The 24,357-nt window shown below is 40.9% G+C and overlaps 2 protein-coding genes across 4 annotated transcripts; both read left to right on the top strand.

The window, feature by feature from the left end:
- Window positions 1-591: 591 nt before the first annotated feature.
- HSPA14 (heat shock protein family A (Hsp70) member 14) lies at window positions 592-12,042 on the top strand. The gene is made up of 14 exons (XM_032107369.1): window positions 592-678; window positions 798-878; window positions 981-1,063; window positions 2,109-2,157; window positions 2,949-3,042; window positions 3,164-3,254; window positions 4,400-4,504; window positions 5,071-5,232; window positions 5,635-5,790; window positions 6,822-6,924; window positions 8,440-8,652; window positions 8,970-9,143; window positions 10,004-10,074; window positions 11,363-12,042. Exons 1-14 carry the CDS (start codon window positions 622-624, stop codon window positions 11,439-11,441), a joined length of 1,518 nt encoding a protein of 505 aa, XP_031963260.1. The 5' UTR covers window positions 592-621; the 3' UTR covers window positions 11,442-12,042.
- A 966-nt stretch (window positions 12,043-13,008) lies between these two features.
- SUV39H2 (suppressor of variegation 3-9 homolog 2) lies at window positions 13,009-24,242 on the top strand. 3 transcript variants are annotated; one of them, XM_032106032.1, is made up of 7 exons: window positions 13,009-13,097; window positions 14,091-14,236; window positions 15,188-15,859; window positions 17,779-17,925; window positions 19,471-19,600; window positions 21,006-21,121; window positions 23,227-24,242. In XM_032106032.1, exons 1-6 carry the CDS (start codon window positions 13,079-13,081, stop codon window positions 21,113-21,115), a joined length of 1,224 nt encoding a protein of 407 aa, XP_031961923.1. In that variant the 5' UTR covers window positions 13,009-13,078; the 3' UTR covers window positions 21,116-21,121; window positions 23,227-24,242. The 3 variants fall into 3 exon arrangements, with proteins under 3 accessions (XP_031961923.1, XP_031961922.1, XP_031961921.1); XM_032106031.1 differs by having other exon boundaries at window positions 22,005-24,242; XM_032106030.1 differs by having other exon boundaries at window positions 21,006-24,242.
- Window positions 24,243-24,357: the final 115 nt, after the last annotated feature.

Genomic DNA, 24,357 nt, shown 5'->3' with positions numbered 1-24,357 from the left:
AATTACTTTAGTGACCTGTAAGTTTCTTCTTGCATGATTTTTGGATGGGTTCCCACAAAGGGAGGAAATTAGTAATTGTCCTTGTTCCCTACACCAACTTATCAATGTTTCTACTCCTCATTCTAAGCACAGCTGGGCAAACATGCAAATGACAGATCATGTTACTTGGTAATCAGTTACTAACATCTAAAACCCTACTTCAGGTCCAGCTCTCCTAACTATTTTAATTAACTCTAGCTGGGCCTAAATTCTCTCCTATTCCACCCATTCCATATAGCTAGCCTATAACTAAAATCTTTATGTTTCTTTTAAATCTGTGTTTCAAGACCACACACACAGCTGCCGCTTTCTCCACTTTACTTTCTCTATTTTCTAATTCCTGCACTTTAACTTCTCTTTTCCCGCCGCCCGAGCGCCCCGGGTTAAGCACACCCTCACGGACCCGCCGCCAGCGCCGCTTCCCGCCGAAAGCCCCGCGCGCACACTCTGCCCCCGTTGCTATGCGCGATGACGCCTCTCGCCTCGCTTTTTCTCATTGGCTGCCCCGCCGGTGACGGAGCAGCGCGGCGCGGGATTGGCTGGGAGCGGGCGCGCGCGGGGCACGTCGGGGCGGGAGGGCCGATGGCGGCCATCGGGGTCCACCTGGGCGCCACCTGTGCCTGCGCCGCCGTGTACAAGGTGAGGGCCCAGGGCCGCTTGGGGGTCCCGGCCCGGGGGTCTCCGTCGGTCGGAGCTGTTCCCTCGGCGGTGAAGCCCCCAGGGGCGGCTCACGGGTGTGCCTCTCTCTTTCTCCGCAGGATGGCCGCGCCGACGTGGTCGCCAACGACGCCGGGGACAGGGTCACTCCCGCGGTCGTGGCGTTCTCGGAGAGCGAGGAGGTGAGGCTGACCCTCCGCACGGCCATGTGGGGAGGAGGAAGGGAGGGGGCTCTGTCTGCTACTCAGTTTTTCCTTTTTTTTTCTCTTTTATTTTTCATTCAGGTTGTTGGCTTAGCTGCGAAGCAAAGTAGGATAAGAAATATTTCAAACACTGTAGTAAAAGTCAAGCAGATCCTTGGGCGAAGGTAAGAGAACGGGCGTGAAAGGGGCGGTGAGAAATTTTTCCCATTGAAGCTGGTTTAACGTCTCAGCACTAGTACTGAAGACATCTCTTAAGAAAATCATTCTGTTGTCATAGAGTCACAGAACGTTTTTGTGTGGAAAAGATTTTAATGATCACCTCGTTCCAACCCCTGTGCCATGGGCGGGGACACCTTCCCCTAGACCAGGCTGATATTATAAATTTCGTAGCCTATATTTCATTCCAGCAGCAAAGAGATGCTTCTGGAAATAGAAAAGTAGAGAAGAAACATTGTATTTTATGTCTGAATTTGTCTCTGGAAATGAAATTGTGAAATATAGTAACAAATTGCATGTATGCTTTTCATGCTTACTTAAGTTTCTTAACTACAGTGTTTTGTTGCCTGACTGCTTTCCTGTGTGTAAAATCCACTATGGTTTTGTTTGCATGAAACTTTGTGTTGCTTTTATTGCAATAGTGAAACTATTGATTAGTGCCTGTTGTGATTCCGCTGGTGTGGTTCTGTTCCTGTTGTGACGCCTGTTAGTGGAGCTGTGATAATTTGCACTGGTAATTATAGTGACACTAGAACTACACCTCTTGGGTTGGATTTAACATCAGAGATGTGACAAAACTTTTTAGTGATGACCCGGCTGTGTGTTACAGCCCTTTCATTGACAGGAGCCAACAAGATGTTGTCCATTCTGGTGTATTTCTCAGCACTTTCAGATGCAGGACTTCACTGAAATCTTTTATAATGGTTGTGGAGCATAGCAGGTTAAAACAATGTGTCGGGTTTTCCTTTTCTCTAAGTAGTAGGTATTTTTTCAATCTTAAGTTTTGGGGAAAGGAGAATGAAAGATGCCAGCAGGCAGAACTGTTGGGGTTTTTTTTACTCTATACTTGTGTCTGTAGAGTGAAAACAGGATTTTTTGGTTCAAGTATAGCTCGATGTGTTGGAGATGTTAGAAGAAATATCAGCAAGATGAATGTGTGCAATTAACCTTGAACATGTGATTTATTTTAATATTTTGCATTTTTCTGGGCAGCTCTGGTGACCCTCAGGCAAAAAAATATATTGCAGAAAGCAAATGCTCTGTGAGTATGATGATTTGTATAATTTTATGCTTTTCTTGTCATTGTTTGGGCCACGCCATGTCCATGTTCTGCAGTGATCAGCTCTCATCATATGAGGTCCCTTTGCTGCTAATGTGGAATGTTTCTGTTTTTAGCCAGTAGATAACCATGTTCTGAGATCTGCCAGCATAATATAGTTCCAACAGAAAAATTTTTATCTCTTGGCCATTCTCTAAAGGGATGAATCCTGATATATATAGGTAGTAGCATTGTGGTTTTTCTTAGAGCTGGTAGAGATACTTGGGTTGTAGCACCTTGTGATAAAAATCTTTAACCATTTGATTTAATGTCAGTAGTTAATTTGCATAAGATTGTGCTTGTTACTAGAAAATTTTGCAAAACAGGAGAAAAATTATCTTGGAAAATATATTCATAAAGAAGTTTTTCTCTGGGTCTTGACTGTTCACATTGTTGTGATTTTATATATAGCTGGGGGTTTTCTTACAGAATATGACCAGGAGTGTGTACTTTTGTTCTAAACATTGCTTTTGTACTAAGGAAAACTCAACAGAAAAGGGAAGCCTAGACTCTTTAAGTCCTTGAATGTCACTGTTGTGTCTGTCAGATGCTACAGGTCTTTTTCTGATCTTTGATAAGCATCTTGAAAGCATTTATTCCGTAGTAGTAGAGTACTAATGCAGAGTATTTACACAGTCCAGTGCTTTTTACTTTAAACAGAACCTAAGTTAAACATTACTTTTTGTTATTAACCAAATTACTGTCTAACAAAGGTGTGTTGGTTTTGCTTACAGATAATTGAGAAGAATGGAAAACTTCAGTATGAAATAGATAACAAACTCATTAACCCAGAAGATGTGGCAAAACTAATTTTCAGTAAAATGAAAGGTACATAATAATTAAATTTATAACATGTTTTAGCTTTTTAAGCTGTCCTCATATTTTTAAGATGTCGTGGTTTTTTCCCTTTTGCTTTCGCTCACCATGCTCTGCCTGTGTTTATAAACAGAGACTGCCCAGTCTGCATTGGGTTCAGATGTGAATGACGTTGTTGTCACAGTACCATTTGATTTTGGAGAGAATCAGAAAAATGCCCTTGGGTAAGAGCACTGAGGTTTTTCTCTTTTTTTATGTGCCTAAAGCAGATGGGCTGGGAGATCAACAGTGCGAATTCTGCTACTGGACTTCAGCTTGGGACCATCAGTCAAGATGCTGGGATGTTATTTAAACTGGGAAAATAGGAAAGCAAGAGATCAAATCATGAGCTAAGAAACTTCCAATGTAATTCACTGATGTCACCAAAAGGAAATTCTGAATCACTAAAGTGACAGAATTTTGATTTCATCAAGGATAGAACATCATTCTAGATCAGGATATTCAGTGACCCCCTTGAAATGCAAATAGTTTCTCACCCTGCTCCATAATTTCCCCTCCCTGCCCTTCATACTCCCCAAAGCAAGTGGTGCTACTTGGCCTATTGAGATCCGCTTTGTCAGAGCGCAGATGTGGAATACATACCAGTTTTCTACTTTGAAATTCTGTTTGGAAACACTTCTGGTCTAACAGTTAGTTTCTCTGTATGAAAACATAATAAGTATGCTTGAGCATAAATGGCAGCATCTATTTCGGCTTTTTTTGATCTGTAGAAGCCGTTACATTTAACGGTCATAAAACAAGTAAAGCACCCCTAAAAGTTGCTCAGAAGACGGTGAGCTGGGGATTTGCAGTGTCTATAATGAAACATTCTATTGCTCTGGTATAACTTGAAAGTGGAGGAAAACAAGTTGTGGGGTAGTCCCACGGTTACTGAAGTTTCAAGAAAATACCTAAGTAAAATGTTACAAGTGAGGCACAGTAAATTCATTTTGAAGTAAATCAGTATTCTTGCTGAAATAATGTATCAAGAACTTTTAATACCACACCTGAAGATAAGTTACCAAGTTTGATTTAGGGTGGGGTTTTAAATTTTATGATTGAGGGGTGTTTTGCAGTTTTTATAGGCTGTGTAGACTGAGAGACCAGTGTTTTCTTTGACAATGAGCACACAGCAGATCCAGTTACCTGAAGAACACAGTAGCAACTGAACTTCTTGGTACTTTTCTTTTCCAGTCACTCAGTTTTGTTAATACCATGCTATAAACAAGGTCTGATGAGGTGGCACATGTAGTTCAGGTGAAATCTTAATAGTGTGTGACTATAGTGAGACCATTAGAGTAAAATGAAATGCTGTTATGGCTCATTGCAGGGAAGCAGCTGCAGCTGCTGGGTTCAATGTTATGAGATTAATTCATGAGCCGTCTGCAGCTCTCCTTGCTTATGGAATTGGCCAAGATTCACCCACTGGGAAAAGGTAAAATCCTAATATTTTACTTCTTTTTAAGCTGCTGTACTTAAATCCTGAGAAATCTTAAATGAGGAAATGCTGTATTACCTTAGCATAAGGCTTGTTTTGTTTTTTTCTCTCAATCAAGACAAGAAGCATTTAGAAGTTGTAATTTTATAGTGTTTTAAATCCCTTTGTTTTGGTCTTTGTATTTTGAGAATTGTCTTTAAAAATTTGTCCCCAGTTTCCGACTTGAATAAGCTGATTGGCTTGAAGAAAAATGCATTCCTTTTTAAACATATTTTGGCATAGCTGGTTTTAATTGTGGGAGATGGGATCCTTTTACATGTGCTGGAAGAACTAAAGCAGAGCTCCTGGGTTCAGTAGGTGCATTTGGTTGTCTTTATGAATATACAGAAAATTCACTTTCAAAATAGCAAAGACTGATATCAGTTTGAGCTTTTTTGTTCTTGTTTGATGTTTCTTTACCATTCTCAGATACTTTTCGCCTGATTAAAACCTGCAATACATGGTGGTAATCTTTTGACTGTGTCAAAATTAATGCTACTTTCAATATTTTTTTGATGTGGCAGCAACGTGCTGGTTTATAAACTGGGTGGAACGTCGCTTTCTATCACAGTCATAGAAGTAAACAGTGGAATATATCGTGTGCTTGCTGCAAACACAGATGACAGCATTGGTGGAGTTTGCTTCACAGAAGCTCTAGCTCAACACTTAGCTTCTGAATTTCAGAGGTAAGATTTGAATTCTAAGCATGTTGCTCTTAGGACAGGAACTTCATTATCTGGTGCTTGCTGTAAAGAAAACAAAACAATCTAGCAGACTATCTGTGAGTGAAATGGTTCAAGTAAAGATGGTGTTGAAGGAGCAGTCAGTTGTTTGGGGCTGAGGAGGAAGACTGGGAAATGCCTGGGTTTGAGTGGATGTTGCTTGAAGCTGGTGTTGAACTGTAAGGGCTCAGCCATGAACTCTGCTGTGTTGAGGTGTGTGCAAACTTTCAGTAGTGGCGTTGTAGTTAATACTGAAATGTTTACCAAAAAGAGTTCAAGAGCTCTAACCTATTTTTCCTTTCAGAAGGAGTTATCAGTCAAATTCCTGCCTCTTTAAACTGGTATCATCTTTTTTTTTAAATACAGGTCTTGTAAACATGATATTAGAGGAAATCCCAGAGCCATGATGAAGTTAATGAACAGTGCTGATATTGCAAAACATTCTTTATCAACCCTGGGAAGTGCAAACTGTTTTGTAGATTCACTGTATGATGGATTAGATTTTGATTGCAATGTGTCCAGGTAAGGCAGATTTTGAAGCAACTGAAATCTTTCTAGGTGCTGTTATGGACATTCAGTAAGCTTTGATTTCTGGTGGTGTTTGTTTTAGGGAAGGAAATAAGATTGAAGGCAGATGTGTTGTTTCATACTGCTGCTGCAATCTGTAGTGGTCAGGGCAGTCACAGTAACAGTGTTGCCTAATGGTTAGAAAATAAAGTGTGAAAAGGCACAAGGACGCCCCATCTTTGGAGTCTGGTTTTTGATGGGAGGGGAATGGATACTGTAATGAGTCAAGGTGACTGTTTCCTCCCCCTTATTGTTTTTGTTGTACTTTCCTTGATTTTTAGCTCACTTTGATTGCTCTTCCAGGCAGCAGCAGCTTTAGCAAAATGAAACAGACTTTTCCATTCCAGAACTCCAGCAGTTGGGGCTGCTAAAATAAGGCACAGCATGTTTGAAAGTGTGAGAAGCAATACAGTATAACTGGGGTCGGCTCACTTTTGGATCAGGATGCCAGTCCTGTGGATCAGTGTTGCAGACTTTGATTTGTTGTATTTGTGCAGAGTAGAACTTCCTTTGCACAGTTGAAAGAGACAAAGGCAAACACAAGTTTGTTTTTTAATTTGCTTAATCTACTCCCTGTGTGAAAATCAGGACACAGCTTGATTTTCCTCTAAAAATTGAGTCTCTGTATCTATTTTAAAGGTCATGAAGCAGTTCCAAGATTTTTATTTATTTTTTCACACAAGTCAAGACAGCAGTACTGGATGTTGTCAAAACAACAATACTGGTTTTTTTTCTTTAGAGTACACTGAAGAAGAATGATTGTGCATTCTATGTAGGTGTTCATGATGGAATTAATAGCACAGATACTTCCAAAACAACAAAATCACTTGAAGATTAATAATGGGAAAACATGATTTTTTAAAAATCCCTTAGTACCAGTTGGAGAACTAAACCATATTCTAAAAATTATTGTTCTTCCATTTCAGGTATTTGTCTTTAATGGATGAGATGATACTTTTTAGTTTGTTTTTTTTTTTCTCTTCTAGGGCGAGGTTTGAACTTATCTGTTCTTCACTTTTTAATAAATGTGTAGAAGCAATTAAAAGGCTCTTGCAGCAAGTCGGATTTACAGCAGATGATATTAATAAGGTAATAATAGAAATAATTTGTCTGTAGGATGCTTCATAATTCCTCAAGAACAATACTTGTGGGGCCTGTTTTCCTTGCAGATGGAGATTTTAATGATATGCTTAAGCATTTTTAACTGGGATCCAACTGAATCTATAGACTTGAGATCTTTAGGACTGCTGTAGTTGCTTTCATTTCAGTTACTTGAAGTTAAGTACAAGGTAGAGTCAGATTCAATTGTGTATTTTTACTGCTGCATATTGAGTAGGTGGGGGAGGATTTGTCTCAGTTTGGTGTATTTGTGTAATTCTGCCCAAATTCAGGCTGAGGAGTACCTTCCTTAAGTTCAGTCCTTCATTGAACTTTGGTTAGGGTTTGCTGACACTTCTGGAGGAAGGCAAAGTTTTGATTCAACGTGGAATAAATTGCTTCATGTCCACTTGGTGCCTGTGCTCCTCCTTGCTGGCTTAAAAACCGCATGAGGTGCCAAACCTGGAGAGTGCTTTAATTCCAAAGATGGTGGGCAAGGCAGCAGGCATTAGTAGTTTAATTCAAATGGCGCTTGCCTTGGTGTAAGAGAAGAAATTCATCTCACCCCCTTTGTACCTGTGCATGGCAAATGATGCTGCATTCACTGCTGGTGGAATTGGCTCATCAGGTCTGCAGCTAAAGCTGCCTGGTGCTTTCAGTGACACTTGGTGCCTTTTCAGACTCTTAATTAGTGTTTGCTGAGTCACATCTCTGTTTCACTGGTGGATAATGAAGTATCCCAGGCCATTTAGAGAACAGTTTTTGTTTTCTGGTGGCAGTGGTTCTTAGGTGGCTTTTTAGGTTCTCATCTCAGGCCTTAATGCTTTGGATGAGGGGCAGTGAACACTTTAAATGTAAAAATAAAAAAATTCAGAGTTGTAAATTAGATTTATGTTTTACATGAGGAAAAGTGAGAGTTAGCTTTATTTCCAGATCTGGCTGATTTTCAAAGTCACTGTAATAAGACTTGGACTTATGGATCAAACCTGACTTGCTCCTTCCTACAGGTGCATGGTGGAAGGGTGAGTGGCAAGCAGCACAAGTTACAACATGGGAAAATTTTAGATTCCGGGAAAGGAATTTATAGTATGAGGGAAATCAGATGCTGAATTAAGGGCCTACAGAGTCTGTGGAATATGTTTCTGTGGAGGACAGATCCTGAGCAGCCTGTTGTAACTATACCTGTTCTGACCAGGAAGTTGGACTAGATCACCTCTGGAAGTCCCTTTCAACTTGATGTTCTTTTTGTGATGAATTTTTCAATTTTCAAAGTATTACTTTATCTAGGTGATTCTTGCTGAAAGAGAAGCTTTTCAAAGACATCATATTTCCTTTAATTTCAAAACCCAAAGTATTAGAAGTCAACCAAAGATTAAATCAATTTTTATTTAAACAACTGCAGATAATAAAATATCCCAGAGCAGTTTGCATTTCTGCACAGCAGGGAGTGACCTGTCTGTTTTATTTGCCAGAATAAAGATTTGAAATAATTTTGATGTTTTTCAGGTAGTTCTTTGTGGCGGGTCTGCTCGAATCCCAAAGCTACAGCAGCTGATCAAAGATATTTTCCCAACTGTGGAATTACTGAATTCAATTCCTCCAGATGAAGTTATTCCCATTGGTGCAGCCATAGAGGCAGGAATTCTGCTAGGGAAAGAGAATACCTTGTTAGAAGAAGATGCACTCATTGAGTGTTCTGCCAAAGATATTCTTCTTAAGGTAAGTCTAAAATTAGAATATTAGAAAAATTTACTGCTGCAGTGAATATGTAACACTAATTATGTATGATTGGTGTTAGAGAAAAAATGACCAGAAAAACTGGATTTAAAGGGGAGATAGATTGTATCTTTCCTATGTTGCAATAGCTGGATTTCTTATTAGTAGGAATGTTGGGTTTTTTACTTGCCGTGATGGTAAATGTGACAGAGGGAATGAATCTTGGATTTCTTTTCTTGTGGAGCATTGCTGTAGCACTTCCAGCTCAGTGAAGCACTTCAAAGACAGACGTGAACTCTATGTTTTTTTTCTTTTTTAAGGGAGTAGACGAGTCAGGGGCTGATAAATTCACAGTGCTGTTTCCATCGGGGACACCACTGCCAGCTCGAAGGCAGCACACCCTGCATGCTCCTGGAAATATTTCCTCTGTGTGCCTTGAGCTGTACGAGTCATTGGGGAAGAGTCCCATGAACGAAGAAGAGAAATTTGCCCAGGTGAGTATATGCACACTCGTGTGCTCTTTTAACAGCAACCACCTGGAAATCAGTTGGACCTGGGAAAAAAATGGAAACCAATCCCACTACTACCAAAACTTGTTAGAAAATTATAATGGCATGCATCTCCTTGGCATTGATCTTGATTCATTCTTTTGTACATGCATAGTATTCAAACACTTAGTAAAGAAACTGAAGTTTCCCCTTTGAATTCCTTAATGGCTGGGTTTCGCACTTGGCACTACTGTAATAAGATCACCTGGGATGAGAGATCTTTACCAGTTATTCCAGTAGTGCACAGATCCTCCAACACTTTAAAAATAAAACTGATGAGGAGAATGGCATAGCTGATGTGTTGATTACTTTTTGTTCTTTCTAGATTGGTCAGGATCTTGATATTAAATATTGAATTCAATTTATCACAGTGGTAAAATGAAATGATTCTATCAAGTGGGGGTTTAAAGTTGTTGGAGTCAACCTACAGAGAGAACACAGCTTTTTTGAAACAGTGATGATGTGTTTTCCTTGGAAAACTTCAGGGAAGGGGCAGATGTATCTGAAATTGATGGAGTATTTAAGAAGACTGTTACTCCGCCTTAATTCTGCCCAAATACCTTTAAAGGGGACAGGGAAGGGATGTTAACTAATAATTACAGTGCTGATCCTAAAGGACACTGTGGGAGTGATAGGTACTTCAGCTATCTGAGGGATAGGTCCTGAACCAAACCACAGAAACAATAGTGCAAATAGCTAAAAATACATGAATTTCCACATCTTAGCTGTTGTGTCACTTTCCTTGAACTGCTGTGCAAGAACTTGGAGAACCTGATTATAATCAAACTTTTTTTTTTTTTTAATAGATTGTACTACAGGATTTAGATAAAAAGGAGGATGGCCTACATGATATCCTAACTGTTCTCACTATGAAAAGGTACCCAAAACAGTTGTTGTTCTGCTGTTTACCCTGCTATGTTGCACTTCTGACAAGCAGTCTTTGCTCCTGTTACTGAGTGTTTAATTTTGTTTTGTGAAACTTCAGCATTTTATTGGTCACAGGACTGTACTGTCCTAGCAGGGGTACATCCTGTAGAAATGTGGGATTTCTGCAATACCTTTGGTGCTGTCATTGTTCTATTCCTAAAGAAACAAAGCTTAATACAATTGTGTAGGTTATTTTTAGCAACTTCTGAACAGTTGATCAGTTTAACCACGCTTGAGAGCAGTCAGGATCCCAGACTTCTGTGGAAGTGGGTTGGGAACTTTTGCTGAATGCCCACACTCTTGGGAAAAACTGAAGGAGACTTTGCCTTTTTCAGTTATGAAGGATTGTAGAATTTACAGTGGCTCTGTCCTTTTAGAGGTAGGGTTGTTAAGCAGAGAAACAGCGCCACAGGAAATTTCTACTTGCTATTTAAGTTCAAAATACTTCATTTCCTTATATTAGCTATCGGGTATATTAATGCCTGTTAATAGGCCTCGCCTAAAATGCCTTGTTTGTCACACAGAGATTTATACTGAGCACTGATAAGGAAAACATTTAGGGGATTATAGATGCAACTCTGTTGTGCAGAAAATGAGCATTGTTTTAAAGGAGGTTTAAGGAATATTTCTGTGAAAAAGGGAGAGGAAGTTTAGTAGAGAACATCTATTTCTACCTAAGTTTTTTGTGTCACTGTATACCTAGCTGAAGTAGGGATCAGTATTGTTTCTTAATTCTTGGATTTTGAAAATTAAGGTTTTCCTAGTTGAAGAAGGTCCTTGGAATTTAAAGACTACTTACACTTCAAAAGTCAAGTTCTTGTGCTATGGCAAGGCATGCTTATCAATCTGTTGCTGTTACTTAGAGTTCTCACAGTGAATATTTTGAATAATATTACCACATATTCTGTTTACAAACCTTTACTAAATAAATTCAATTGCAGTATTTGAATGCAAGATTTAAACAGCTATTCCAGCATATGTAGAGAAGATAGATGCTTTAAGGGCAAGAAGTGCATACATAAACACTTAATTTAAATTAATTAATTAAACTTAATTAATTAATTAAAACGTAATTTCATAAATCAGTTTCATCTGTGTTGAAGCATGTTTGTCCCTGGATATTTTGATGCTAATCTGTCTTCCTTTCATCTGTGTGAGGACTACTCTTTATCCTCTCTGGAACATGCAGTAAGTGTTGTGTTGAGATAATCCTAAACATAACCCTCTCTTTTATCTAGGGATGGGTCCTTGCACGTTACCTGCACGGATCAAGATACTGGAAAGTGTGAAGTCATCACTGTTGAAGTGGCATCATAGTCCATTTTGGAAGGCAACATTTTTCTAACTTGATTTTTGTCTCTTACTGGCTTGTCTGCCAAAGCAGTGACTCTCTGGGATGTCTCTCATGATTCTTAGAGGACGTAATAAACTAGAGTAAAATGTTAATTTGCCACCAAGTCTGTTTGGAGTGTGGTGCAAAACGTTAGTCAAGACGTGTGGACAGCAGATTTTTGAATTATCAGCACTTGATTTACAAAATGGAAAGCACAAATGCTTGTGCCTGTGGTTCAGAAACAAGCATATTATGTAGTCTGAAGATTTTTCCTTGACTGATCAGGTCTTGTACCCGTTCCACCAGTGTATCTGTGGCTTCAGCAGCATAGCTTTGAACCAGCAAGAACCAGACTGGTGAAAATCCCCTCCCTGGTAATTGTACTGGAATCCCATGTGTTCTTGATACTGCCCAAAACCATGAAGGTGGAGCCTATTTGTGCTGGCCTCTTGAGCAAGTTAATTTTTTTTTCAGGAGTTTTTTTCTGTAAAATGGTTTTGTGATATTACCTGAGAAATGTAAGAGTTAAATGTGCTTATTTATATGTTATTAAAATACATTTTTTATGCAGATCCTGGCAATCTCCATTCTGTGTGGCACTGTTTTAATCTGTATTGTCATACATTTGTCTGGGTATAAGCTGGCAGGTTTTTTCAATAACAAGATGGGGCAGGCAAGTGTGGTTATGGAATTTGAGGGTCTAAGCCTAAAGTTAAGGGGCAACAGTTCAGTGCTTACAACAGTGTGTTACCTTGTAAAATACTGAAAGTGTCACAATAGAGCCGCAAAAATCAGAGAAAATAGAGCAAGGAATACCTGTGTGGATTTGAAGAGAGCTGTACTCCATTACCTGGGATTTGAAGTGAACTTGAAAACCTCTTCTACAGCCACCTGAAAGGAGGTTGTAGCCAGGGGAGCTGGGCTCTTTCTGCCAGGCAACCACTGCCCAGGGTGAGAGGTTGCTGACTCCTAAGCTGTGACAGAGGAGGTTTGGGATGGACAGTGAGAGGTATTTCTTCACATTAAAGGTAATTAGGCATTGGAATGGGCTGCCCGGGGAGGTGGTGGAGTCACGGTCCCTGGAGGTGTTTAAGGAAAGGCTGGACGTGGCGCTCAGTGCCGTGGTCTGGTTGACGAGGTATTGTTTGGTTATAGGTTGCACTTAATGACCTCAGAGGCCTTTTCTAAACTAATCGATTCTGTGATTCTGTCAAAGCTACATTAATAGTAAACACCTCACCTGAGTGAGGTGTGATGACGGTGTAACTTTTTTTTTTTTTTAACAAGAAAGACCATTTCTCTGAGGTTCTTCCTTTCAGCTCTGCCCGGGGACGAAGCTGCCGCGCGCTTCCCCCGCCTGCCCCAGGCACTGCAGAGCTCTATAAGAACAAAAGAGAAACGGCTTGAACTCCGTCCCGCTCCATTTCAACCATTCTCCGCGCCGTTCCCGCTTTCCCAGCCCGTCCCGCCGGGCGCCCCTCACACCAGAGGCGGGAAACCGGGGGGGTGGGGGAGGGGGGACGGGCGGAGCCGCGCGCGCGCCGAGCCGCCCTCTCCGCTCCGCCCCCTTCCGGCGGGGGGCGGAGCCTGCGCGGCCTGAGCGCGGCCCGCCGCCCCCAACATGGAGGGCTGGCGAGGAGGTGAGGGGGGAGCGGGCTGGGGCTGGGGCCGCCCGGGGGCTCTGCCGCACCCCCGGGCGCTGGGGGGCCGGGACGGACGGGGGGAGGACGGGCGGGGAGGCTCCCGTTCGCTCTCGGCGCTGGGAGCCGCTACCGGTCCCTGTCGCCCGGCTCCGTCAGGACCGTTCCCGCCGCCCCTGCTCACAGACCCCTGGCGGGGCGGGGAGGGAAGGGCTGTGGGGGTCTTGCCCTCTTCCCTGAGGGTCCTGTCCGCTGCCCCGGGGGAGCTGTGGGAGGAGGACGGGAGGTGCCTGCGGTAGGACATGGAACGGGGGTGGGACGCGGGAGAGGCGCTGGATCCCGGTGCGGCCGCGGGAAAGGCACCGCTGCCCCCTCCCCAGCTCCTGCGCTGTGAACTGCGCCGGGGCCGGAGAGCCCCGTGGAGCCCGGGGGGAGGCGGCTCCCGCTCTGGACTTCATCCAGCCCCTTGATCCCGGTGCTTCCCGGGCTCTGCGGAGTGTCTCGTCCCTCTAAATCCGCCTGGCTGACAGGGCACTTGCGATCCTTCTGGATGCGGGCGGTGGGTCTCTATTTCCTCGTCCAGTCACCATGGTTGCATCGCAAATGCTCAGTTGCGCTTGACTACAGAAATTTGGCGGTCTTATTAAAGAATGGAGGTTTCCTGCTTGCCGTAGTTCAGTTATGCGTTGCTGTAATTGTAGAGAAATTGCTCGGTTCTTAGTGTAGCTTTCACCTGTGGAAGTCTCTGCCCTCCAAAATATTTGTTGTTCTTTATAAGTGTACGTACTGTACAGAATAAAGGTGCAGGGAGGGAATCATTGACGTGTTTTGCTTGACCTGTTAGAGAAGGGTTGAGTTGAAGACACTGCAGTTGTACAAGAGACTCGTGGACTGCTGTCAGAAATGGTAATGTGGGGACTCTGGGATGAGGCATAATGATTTCAATTTAGCTGAGACATTAAATAGGATTCTTTACCAATTTTCTTATTGTAGCCTGGTATGTGCCATGTCTAGCTTCACTTGAGACCCTCCAAGAATTATGTAGGAAGGAAAATCTCAGATGTAAATCCATTGGAATCACCAACAGGAGTCTAAAGAGTTATGAGGTGGAATATTTGTGTGACTACAAGGTAGAAGAGGTAAGAGAAACACAGACCAATTTGATCACTCTTTCAGCTGAAATTTGGAAGCAATCCAAAGGTAGTTTTGCTCGTAATATAAAGCAGCAGGCAGTGAGGACAAAGCTTTTGCTGGCATCAAATTAAATATATTTTAAACTTTGAACTGTAAACAGAAAGTGGTGTAAACTGCTACTTTCAGTAATGTGGAAGTTACAGACGTTAGAATGTGAAATGTTTCACCTTTGCGTATCTGATGCTGATGCTTTAAGTGATAGCTCAGTATGAATTATGATGCCTCTCCCTTTATTTGCAGACAACCATGTGTATTTCTCTCTTGACTCTTTTAGTCTGTTTAACAAGTAATTAGGGCCATGTGCTGCAAATGGATTCCTGTGAAATTCTGTCTCAGGATTTGTCCTTGTTACCGTTATTTGTCCTTCTCAAATAAGTGCAAAACATATGCTGCTTCACTGTAAATACAATATTACATGTATCAAATTAATTACTGATCTGGGAGGATGGTTGATATGACCAATAGTGGGGTTTAGACTTTTTTTTGCTAAATTTTGTATTTTTTTTTTTTTTTGTTCTGTATGTGATACAACTGCATTCTGCTTGTGCATATGAGTCATACAGCAGGTTAGCATAACTTAGCACCTGCCTTTACAAACTATCCTCCTCTTCCTCCAGGTATGCCGTTAGCAATCAGAGTTCATCCCAACTTTTGATTTCTTTGTCCCTAGAGATGATATGTAAAATATGCAAAGTTGTGCTATAAGTTAATTTGCAAACAAAACCCCTGATTTTTCTCTTTCTCCCCAGTTGTAATGTTTATGGGGACATCAAGGCCTTCTGCCCTGTGTGCTGATCCTTAAATCCAGAGCCCTTATAGTTGTCTGTGTGCTCTGTGATGCTGGATTTCAGCAACATGAACTCTGGCTAAATCTGTATCTGTTTCTGTATTTCAAGGGCAAAGCATACTATCTTGTGAAATGGAAAGGATGGCCAGAATCTTCAAATACTTGGGAGCCTCGGAAACATCTGAACTGCCCTCTGCTTCTGCAGAACTTTCTTAGAGACAAGAATGAATACTTGTCTCGGGTGAGAGAAGGCAAAGCACTGAAAGTGAGAAACCATGTTAAAGCTTTGAAACCTGCAATTGCAGATTACATTGTAAAGAAGGCTAAACAAAGAATAGCTCTGCAGAGATGGAAAGAAGAACTCAACAGGAAAAAGAATCATAAAGCAATGATTCTGGTGGAAAACACCGTGGATCTTGAAGGCCCTCCTTTAGACTTCTACTACATTAATGAGTATAAACCTGCTCCGGGAATAAATGTGCTCAATGGAATAACAACTGGCTGTGAATGTGCTGACTGCCCTGCTGAGAAGTGCTGTCCAAAGGAGGCTGGGTTTATTTTGGCTTACAATAAACGTAAGAAATTAAAAATCCAGCCTGGCTTGCCCATCTATGAGTGCAATTCATATTGTAGGTGTGGGCCTGACTGCCCGAATAGGATCGTACAGAAAGGGACCCCGTATTCCCTCTGCATCTTCAGAACCAACAATGGCCGTGGCTGGGGAGTAAAAACCCTCCAGAAAATTAAAACAAACAGTTTTGTGATGGAGTATGTTGGAGAGGTAGGTATGTATTTATCTCATATAGGTGAATTACATACCATCAAGGAAATGGTAGGTAAAATCTAACTGAGCTTTCTCTCAGTTTTAACACTTCTTGACTTCTTCACCCTGAGGGTGGTCAGACACTGGAACAGGCTCTCCAGGGAGGTGATCACGGCAACAAGCCTCATGGAGTTCATGGAGTGTTTGGACAATGGTCTCAGGCACATGATGTGATTCCTGGGGATGTCCTGGGCAGGGCCAGGAGTTGGACTTGATAATCCTTGTGGGACTCTTCCAATTCAGGATATTCTGTGATTCTACTGTATAATAGATCAGTCTGCTTTTGAGTAGAGAGATAAAGAGACATTCAAGTCGACAGCAAAATTATGTTGTCCAGAACATTCCTTCATTCCAGAGCAGTTGTAAAAGGTCAAAGGTAAAGAGAATATTTATCTCATATGGCACTAAAGAATTATTTTAGATACATGCCCTAATAGTGCTTCTAAAGGCAAGTCCTTAATTTCTTTCATGGCAATCATATTCTTCATTCTTCCCTGATCATCTTTATTGGAGTTTTTGCTGTTCCCAAAGCACAGTTGTTAGGAAACTGCCTGCACAGTTTGTCAGTCCCTTTTCTGTTTTGTCTGAACTTCTAAGGTGGTATTTCCAAGCATATTTATTAGTTCCGATTAACAGCAAGAATAGGACTCGTAGTACAGACATTATCTGTTCATTCAATCTCATACTATTTCAAGGAGAACTTTTATGTTATAAAATACAGACCCTGACTTCCTCTTGAGATTTTGTATTGCCCTGTGTTTGTTTATATGGTTCAGCCTCTGCTCTGCTCCAGAGCTCTTCCCACCAGCAGTTCCCAGCAGCCTCTCTGTTACAGAGTGTTACATTTCTACCGCAAATCTGCCTTGCTACTATGTTGACTCAAAGTATTTCCTTCTGTCCCTTTGTACAATGTTTATGGTCTTAAGTAGATTTCTTCCATGCTTGCTGCCCCGAAGCTTCTAACTTCTCATTTTCATAGGTTTCGTTTAAATATGCAAGAGGTCAGACATTCCAAATATCTCTGTTAATGCAGAAAGGTGATTATGTAATTTTGTTGCTTAAAGGAAAGAGTATGTATTTACCTTTTCACCTGAATATACTTAATACCTACTGCTAAGGTCTCAAATCTCATCTGTCAGATTTTAGAGGGATTTGTTGTCCAATTCCATCACATTTTGTATCTCTCTTGCTGCCAAATCATTATTTCTTTGCTGAATCTGCACAACAGAATGTGTTTAATGTGACAGGCTGCAGATGAAGTTGTTTAAGCTGTTTCTTCTGTCGACAGTGACACGCTCGCCTAATTGAATAGATTGAGCTTTGTGAAGTGATGTCTGTCTGAGCTGCCATGAATAGGATCTTTCATTGCAGTCAAAAATAGCAGGAAGAAATGCTTCTGGGAAGGAGGAAATGAACATCGGGCTGTAAATGTGGCTGGGTTTTAAAGACTGATACCTGTTGATCATCTGTGCAAAGGGAGAAGGTCAAATCTTGGTTTTATGTGAAGGAAACGAGGCTTTCTGGGTCTTATGGAAAAAGTGCATATATAGAAACCTCAGGCAGAAACAGTTGATTATATTGTCATCATCAAAACTATTAACAGAGGGCGCTGATATGGTTTTTTTTTCCAGAGACAAGGTAGTGCTGTGCATAAGCTGTAGAAAAATTGCATCCAGAGAAGTCTCAGTCACTAATTAGTTCAGCTGTATGTCCTCTTATTCTTCATTCATTAGATGGAATGCTATTTCAACATCAAAAACTTACAGTGGTATTTTTTACTAAGTATTTTTCTAACTTGATTGTGATTTTTGTTTTGATTTAGTAATAGTTAATAATATGATGCAGGTTTCTTTTTTCCTATTTTTTTTTTTTTTTAGGTGATTACAAGTGAGGAAGCAGAGAGGCGAGGCCAGCTCTATGACAACCAGGGAAATACATACTTGTTTGATTTGGACTATGACTCAGATGAATTTACAGTAGATGCAGCTCGATATGGAAATGTGTCCCACTTTGTGAACCACAGTGTAAGACCTTGTTTTGTATACTAAGAATTTGGAGAATTATCCTAATTGTGCTAGAAATGTCTTCTACTGTAAACATTTCCTTACCATATTCACAGTTTTTCTGGAGTCGTTTGCTTCGTGCCAGCACAGTCCATTCAATCAGATGATGCAATAAATAGAACAGAATTCTTGGCCTTACTTGGATTGAGACTGCCTATAAAAATCTGGGAGGGAGATGCTGCCTGAAGTGGACATCCTATAGGACTGGAGTTTTCACTGAATCCGTTAGTTCTAGACAACCAAAATAGGGTTGGTTTGGGTGTGTTTTTTCCGAGTATGTGAAATACTTAACATGTGACAGGTCCTTAATAAAATTAGCTAGGAGTCATAGATGACAAGAATTGATGTGTTATTTTGTAGCTGGGCAGGATGGAATGTTGCTCTGAATTTCATCCTGCAAGTTTGGTAGAGGAAACAGAGAAAACTCCTGTGCTTTCTTAGGTATCTACAGGGGAGAAATGTAATTTTCCCTCCTAATCTAAACTTGCCAGAGAGCTCAAAAGTAAATTTTAATGAGCAATTTTTTGTAGTGTTTTATTCAAGTTCAACTGAAGTACCTAAAGCAAGAAGGCTGAGCTACATTTGTAAGGATTCCTGAACTAAAAATTATTATTTCTTACTGATCCAGTGTTGGTGAGGTATGCAGTCAGTGTTCTACAAATACAGAAAATTCATGTCTTCAGGTTTGTGAGATGATGATACTTGTATTTCATGCAGGCTTGCCAGGGAGAAACAGACAGTTGCTCTTCACTTTCACAAATGGGAGTGAAGTATTTTCAGTCTTCAGTGTAAAGTTAAATGTCTGTAACTTTGCTTCTGATTCTTTAATGTGTGATATATTTCACTGCTAAAGAACAAAAAAACATGCAGATTTTAAGAGTCTCAGGGACTGCTGACTTCTGACACTTAATCCAGAGAAAATGATGAAGTGGTTTCTAGTTCCTGTTTAGTGACCTTCACCCTTCTCCTACCGCCCAGCCCATGGCAGGGAATCCAGAAGCCAAGCAGGTTTGCAGTTGACAGTAGAAATTCATTCATAGTATGAAGATGTTATCCCTGGCCTGGAAGCTATGCTTAAACATCAGTACAGACTAAAGAGTGTGTGAGGCTTGAAACACTAGGTTGTTTTTAATTTTCTTTCAACTTTAATTCTTCTTGTGGGTTTTGTTAGTACATACTAGCCTCTGGATGTAGCTCTAATTACTTTGTCATCATTTTTGTTGTCATCTTTGAAGGTGCCATTTTTTTTCATAGGTTGTTGCATATTAGTGGAGGCTATGTACTGTGTAAAGGTTACCCTCCTGGAAGGACTTGAATCTGAGCTATGAATGTTCTCCTGGAACACTATTTCAATTTGTTTATTTCAGAAGATAACTTAATTGCAGGCTTCTGTCACTGAGACAAGCACCCATTCTTTCTTTCCTGTGACCTTGGTTTACTTAAACACTTCTGTGAAGTTTAGTGTTAATTTTTCTAAACAGGAACTGCATTAATTTTTGTTTACAGTGTGATCCAAATCTTCAAGTCTTCAATGTGTTTATTGATAACCTTGACTTGCGTCTTCCTCGAATAGCGCTGTTCTCTACCCGAACCATCAAGGCTGGAGAAGAGCTAACCTTTGACTATCAGATGAAAGGTCTGCACATTTTAACATGGTTCTTGTGGGAGTTTTGGGGTGCTGGTGGGCTTTACTGCAGCCTGACTGATGGTAGCATTTCAGCTCAGGCATGGCTTTTCCTAACTCAGCTCTGGATTTCAGAACAGTCATCGTTCATGGCGTGTAGGGCAGAGAAGAGCACACCCAGAAGCTTTTGCCTGCATCTCTAGTGCATTGCCTCCCTCAGTGCTCCAAGCACATCAGGGATTGTGGCTGGATTGTCTGGTGAAGCAAATGATTTTGAAGCTTTTTTGCAGGAATGCTCAAAGGTATGGTCAGGCTGCCCTTAAATAAAGCTTTCCTTTATTCAAATTGGCATTTCAGGTAAACTACTTTCTAGGTAATCTGCTAGTGATAGTTACTAAGGCAGTTGTAACATCTCAGCAGCATGAGGCACCATAGGTTTGTCTCTGGGCTCTGGTGTCTTTAGGCCTCAGTTGTAGATGTAGGTCCTATGGAACAGCTGTTTCAACTGGGATAGAGTTAATTTCTTCTCAGTAGCTGGTACAGTGCTGTGTTTTAGATTCAATGTGAGAAGAATGTTGATAACTTGCTGATGTTTTGATTGTTGCTAAGTGGTGTTTTTGTCAAGTCAAGGACTTTTTTGTGTCTCATGCTCTACCAGTGAGGAGATACTCAAAAAAAATGTAAAAAAAAAAGCTGGGAGCGAGCATAGACAGATGACTTGAACTGGTCAAAGGGATATTCCACACCAGAGAATGTCATGCCCAGTATAGAAACTGGGGAGTTATCCAGAAGGGGCTGATCAGAGTTTAGGGATGGTATCTGGGCATTGGTCAGCCATAGGTAAGCAATTGTATTGTGCATCACTTGTGTTTGGCTTTTTCTTTTACTACTACTACACCTAATAATAATAATCAGCATCAGCATAATCAGAATACCATCATTATTACAATATTTTACTGTTTCAATTACTAAACTGTTCTTATCTCAACCTACAAGTTTTACTTTTGATTCTCCTCCCCATTCCACCGGGGTGGAAGTGAGTGAGTGTCTGCGTGGTGTTTGCCAACTGCGCTTAAACCACGGCACTGCCAACTTGATCTTGAATCCTTAAAAGTCCTTTTTTCTCTGTGTTGTCTGTGACACTGACATTGAAGGCCAGTGAAGGCCAGCTGCACTCTCAGCTGATCCATGTGGATACCTGGGGGCTACAAAGCTCAAGTTTGAGTTTTGGATTCCAATGTGTATGCCAGGTGTTGTACAAGTAGTTGTAACAAGGGTGTCAGTGGAATCTGAGTATAGCTTCACACACAACTCTTTGAACTGGGGTGTTAGAAGGCCTTTAGAAGCTGTTTGAGTACTGAGCATGATCTCAGTCTGTCTTTTAGAACTTCCTGACTTATGTTCATCTGTGTTGCAGGTTCAATAGATCTGACTTCAGACTCTGCTGAAGGTCTTAGCCCATCCAAAAAGAGGATCAGAACTGTCTGTAAATGTGGAGCCGTGTGTTGCAGAGGTTATCTCAACTGAGTTCGGGTATCCAAAGTCAAATATTTTGTTCTTTTTTTAATGTGTTTTAAGAAGACTCTTCTTTCACAAATATATTCAAGTATTCTTACATCTAATATAAATAAGGATGGTGGAAGCAAGGCATTGTGTTTGTAATTGAAATGGCATAGGCCAAAGAAAGAGATTGTAGTGTTTCAAGCCAATACAAAACTGATAATGGGGATTAAAAATTCATTTTTCTAGAACAGTTGTTTAGGAAGCAGTAAAATGTATGCAAAGAAAACTCTAAAATGTACCTTGATTTGAACATTCATAGAATCACAGAATAAGCTGGATTGGAAGGGACCCACAAGGGTCATCGAGTCCAAGTCTTAGTCCTGCACAGGACCGTCTCCGAGAGTCACACCTTGAACTTGTGCTTGGTGCTGTGACTGCTTCCCTGGGGAGCCTGTTCCAGTGCCCAACCACCCTGTGGGTGAAGAACCTTCTCCTGATATCCAGTCTAAACCTCGGGTGACTCAGCTTCAGGCTGTTTTCTCAAGTCCTGTCACTGGTCACCAGAGTGGACAGATCGGTAGCTGCCCCTCTGCTTCCCCTTGTGAGGATGTTGAAGAGCACAGTGAGATCTCCCCTCAGTGCCATGGTCTGGTTGACAAGGTGGTGTTCAATCATAGGTTGGACTCGATAATCTCAAAAGTCTTTTCCAACCTAATTGATTCTGTGATTCTGTAATTGGTATTAACAGATCCCAGGTGTAAAACTTGAACTTCTTAGCTAGTGTTACGTAGAATTTTTTCAGTTGTTATGCTCTGATTTTTAGTTAAGATTCTGTAGGAGGACTGCAGTTCCACAGAGCATTTGTAAATATGGGATTGTCAGAAGTAACATTCGCTGTTTGTTTTCATTGCAGAAATTTGGCAGTCATGGCTGAAACAAGTTGCTGGCTACACTTTGGAAATAGATAGCAAAAGGTTAAGGAGAGCAGCCCATTGTCTAACAAAGCAAATGCATTGTGGAGATATGCTCTGTTATCTGTTAGGTGCAAAAGAGCCCTGGGATTGATGTATATTCACAACTGGTTTTGGTTATTTTTACATACTGTGTTTTTTTTACCTAGTGACAGACTTCTAAGATACTAGGCCTGTATTTTCTGGTTGCAAAAATGTTAACTTCAGTGAAGTTAGACTAGGGGTGAATATACCCATTTGCTGTAGACATTTGTAAGATGTTCTTGAATGTAAAGGCTGAGAAATGTGCTGTTCTTCAGCTGCTTGAGTCATCTTTTTTTTTTTCCTGATCATCTTAAAGTTGTCTCAATCTATTCATAACATATGCTAAGTTTTGCTTGGCTTCAAAACCACTGAATAGCAGTTGAGGTGGGTGATGAGTGGAGTTACAGCCAAGGTCCATGCTCTAGGTATGATCCAAATGCTTTATTCTCATGGATTCAAAGCTTGTAAAACTTGCATATTGCTTACAAGTCACATAAATGTTGACAGGGTCAGGCAGAATAATGTTGCTCCATAAATGGATGCTCCATAGCTGGCTGCTGGCTATGTATCATAGGTCAGCTAGTTGCCTTTATAAGGTGCACAGCTGTTGGCTCAGGTGAATGAAGTCAAGTACCCAGCATGTAACTGTTTACTTAATTTGTTAGAAAATGCCTTAAATTCCATGTTAATTACTAGCACTTCAGAAAGAGCATTTCAATGTTGTTCCTTAAGAAGCACAGTTGCATTTGTACTGAAGATCTGGCTCTTTGGTAGCAAATGACATTTTATATGCTACTAGCCAAAATCAGTTTTAAACTTTTGGTGAAGAGCATGGGCCACTGGAAATGCTGTGTGAGTTTTGTAATCTACAATACAGAGATACACATTGAAATAGAGACTTTATATTGTTTAATGAATAGGAGAAAGTTTGCCTAGATTTGGAAGTATTTGATGTGATCAGGCTCACCTGTATCCACACAGTTGATAACCGCTGAGTCTTGTCAGTTTTTATTATGCCATATCTCTAATGATTTTTTTTTTTTAATTTAAAGTTTTAAGTGGAATATGGAGCTTTAATGTCAGCAAACTCTAGATGATCTTGCATCGTTTAGAATCATTAGTGCTTTCTCTTGCATGTAGCTCAAGTGAGCAGTGCATTCCATGTGGATGGAATCTGCAGTCTCCAGCTCCTTAATCTGCTGCAGTCTGCAGCCTGCGCTGTCCCTGCAGGAAGGAATGGCTGCGGCAAGAGATGGATTCCTTGCTCCAAGAGATGGATTCCTTGCTCCAAAAGATGGATTCCTTACTCCAGCCTCCCCTGTGCCGGGGCACAGGGTGGGCCCCAGGCTCTGTCTCTCCCCATGCCCAGTTTGATTTAAATATTGCAAGTTGGTGCATTTTAGAAGGTAATAGTTGTGGCAGTTGTACTGGAGTGCAGTGTCTCCTTTTCCAGAGGCAGAGAATGTTATCACCAGCACTGGAATAATGCTGCTGTTTGTTAAGGATATGTGTGTTATCTTCTGCCATAAATAAAGAACCGTTAATTTGTGTTCTGGGAGGTAGCAGTATTTTGTATTTATTTGAAGGAAACCCATGGATCCAGTTTCCAACATAAGAGCCTTGAACAGTATTTTATATTTACATATTCAGTGTATTTGGATTGCAGTCAGTAAATGAGCTCAATGGGACACTGTGTCACTTTTAAAACTCCTTTTACTGTTTTTATGAGTTTGGCAGAAAATTGCCGAATTGGAAATGCAGAAAAAGCTGTTTTCAACTTCTTAGGGAACCTAAACCAGCCCAGCTTCTGCCTTTGTTTTGCTTTGTGGTCTGTTGGCATCGTCACGGTCACCAGTTCAGTCGTGTATGCACTTCTTGGGGGCTGGTGACCTGTCCTCCAGCTGTTCATTTTTGTTGGTTTTATTTTTATTTTTTGGTAGCAAAACTAAAGCTGCAAGATTACCTGTAAGAAAAGCTATTGTCTATTTATTTAATCTCCAATTAAGTCAATCTTTTGGTTATTTTTAATGTATGTTTTAGGAACTGTATTAGAATATGCAGTTTGTAAGCTCAGGAACATTTTCTTTTCATATTGTGTCATCTCTAGTATTGCTATCTTCCTATAGTTTTTGATAAAATAAATTAAATTTAGTTTTTCTCTTGTTGTTGTCATTCTTAAAAAAAAAAATTAGGCTGTCAAAATTAGCTTTAGCAGTAGAATTGGCTTTAAGACTGCAACCTCTTAATTCTTGGCCTGTACCCAAATTTTCT

Source organism: Corvus moneduloides, chromosome 4 (genome assembly GCF_009650955.1).
Source record: "Corvus moneduloides isolate bCorMon1 chromosome 4, bCorMon1.pri, whole genome shotgun sequence".
Lineage (NCBI taxonomy): Eukaryota > Metazoa > Chordata > Aves > Passeriformes > Corvidae > Corvus > Corvus moneduloides.
The sequence above is the reverse complement of the archived record's forward strand: the minus strand, read 5'-3'. Positions and strand labels throughout refer to the sequence as shown.

Bases quoted from the DNA above. Each gene is read 5' to 3' on its own strand.
- HSPA14 (XM_032107369.1), top strand. From the start codon at position 622: ATGGCGGCCATCGGGGTCCACCTGGGCGCCACCTGTGCCTGCGCCGCC. The intron at 879-980 runs GTGAGGCTGACC...TTTTTCATTCAG, and splicing joins CGTTCTCGGAGAGCGAGGAG to GTTGTTGGCTTAGCTGCGAA. The intron at 4,505-5,070 runs GTAAAATCCTAA...TTGATGTGGCAG, and splicing joins GATTCACCCACTGGGAAAAG to CAACGTGCTGGTTTATAAAC.
- SUV39H2 (XM_032106032.1), top strand. The intron at 15,860-17,778 runs GTAGGTATGTAT...TTTTTTTTTTAG, and splicing joins TGATGGAGTATGTTGGAGAG to GTGATTACAAGTGAGGAAGC. The intron at 17,926-19,470 runs GTAAGACCTTGT...TTTTGTTTACAG, and splicing joins CCCACTTTGTGAACCACAGT to TGTGATCCAAATCTTCAAGT.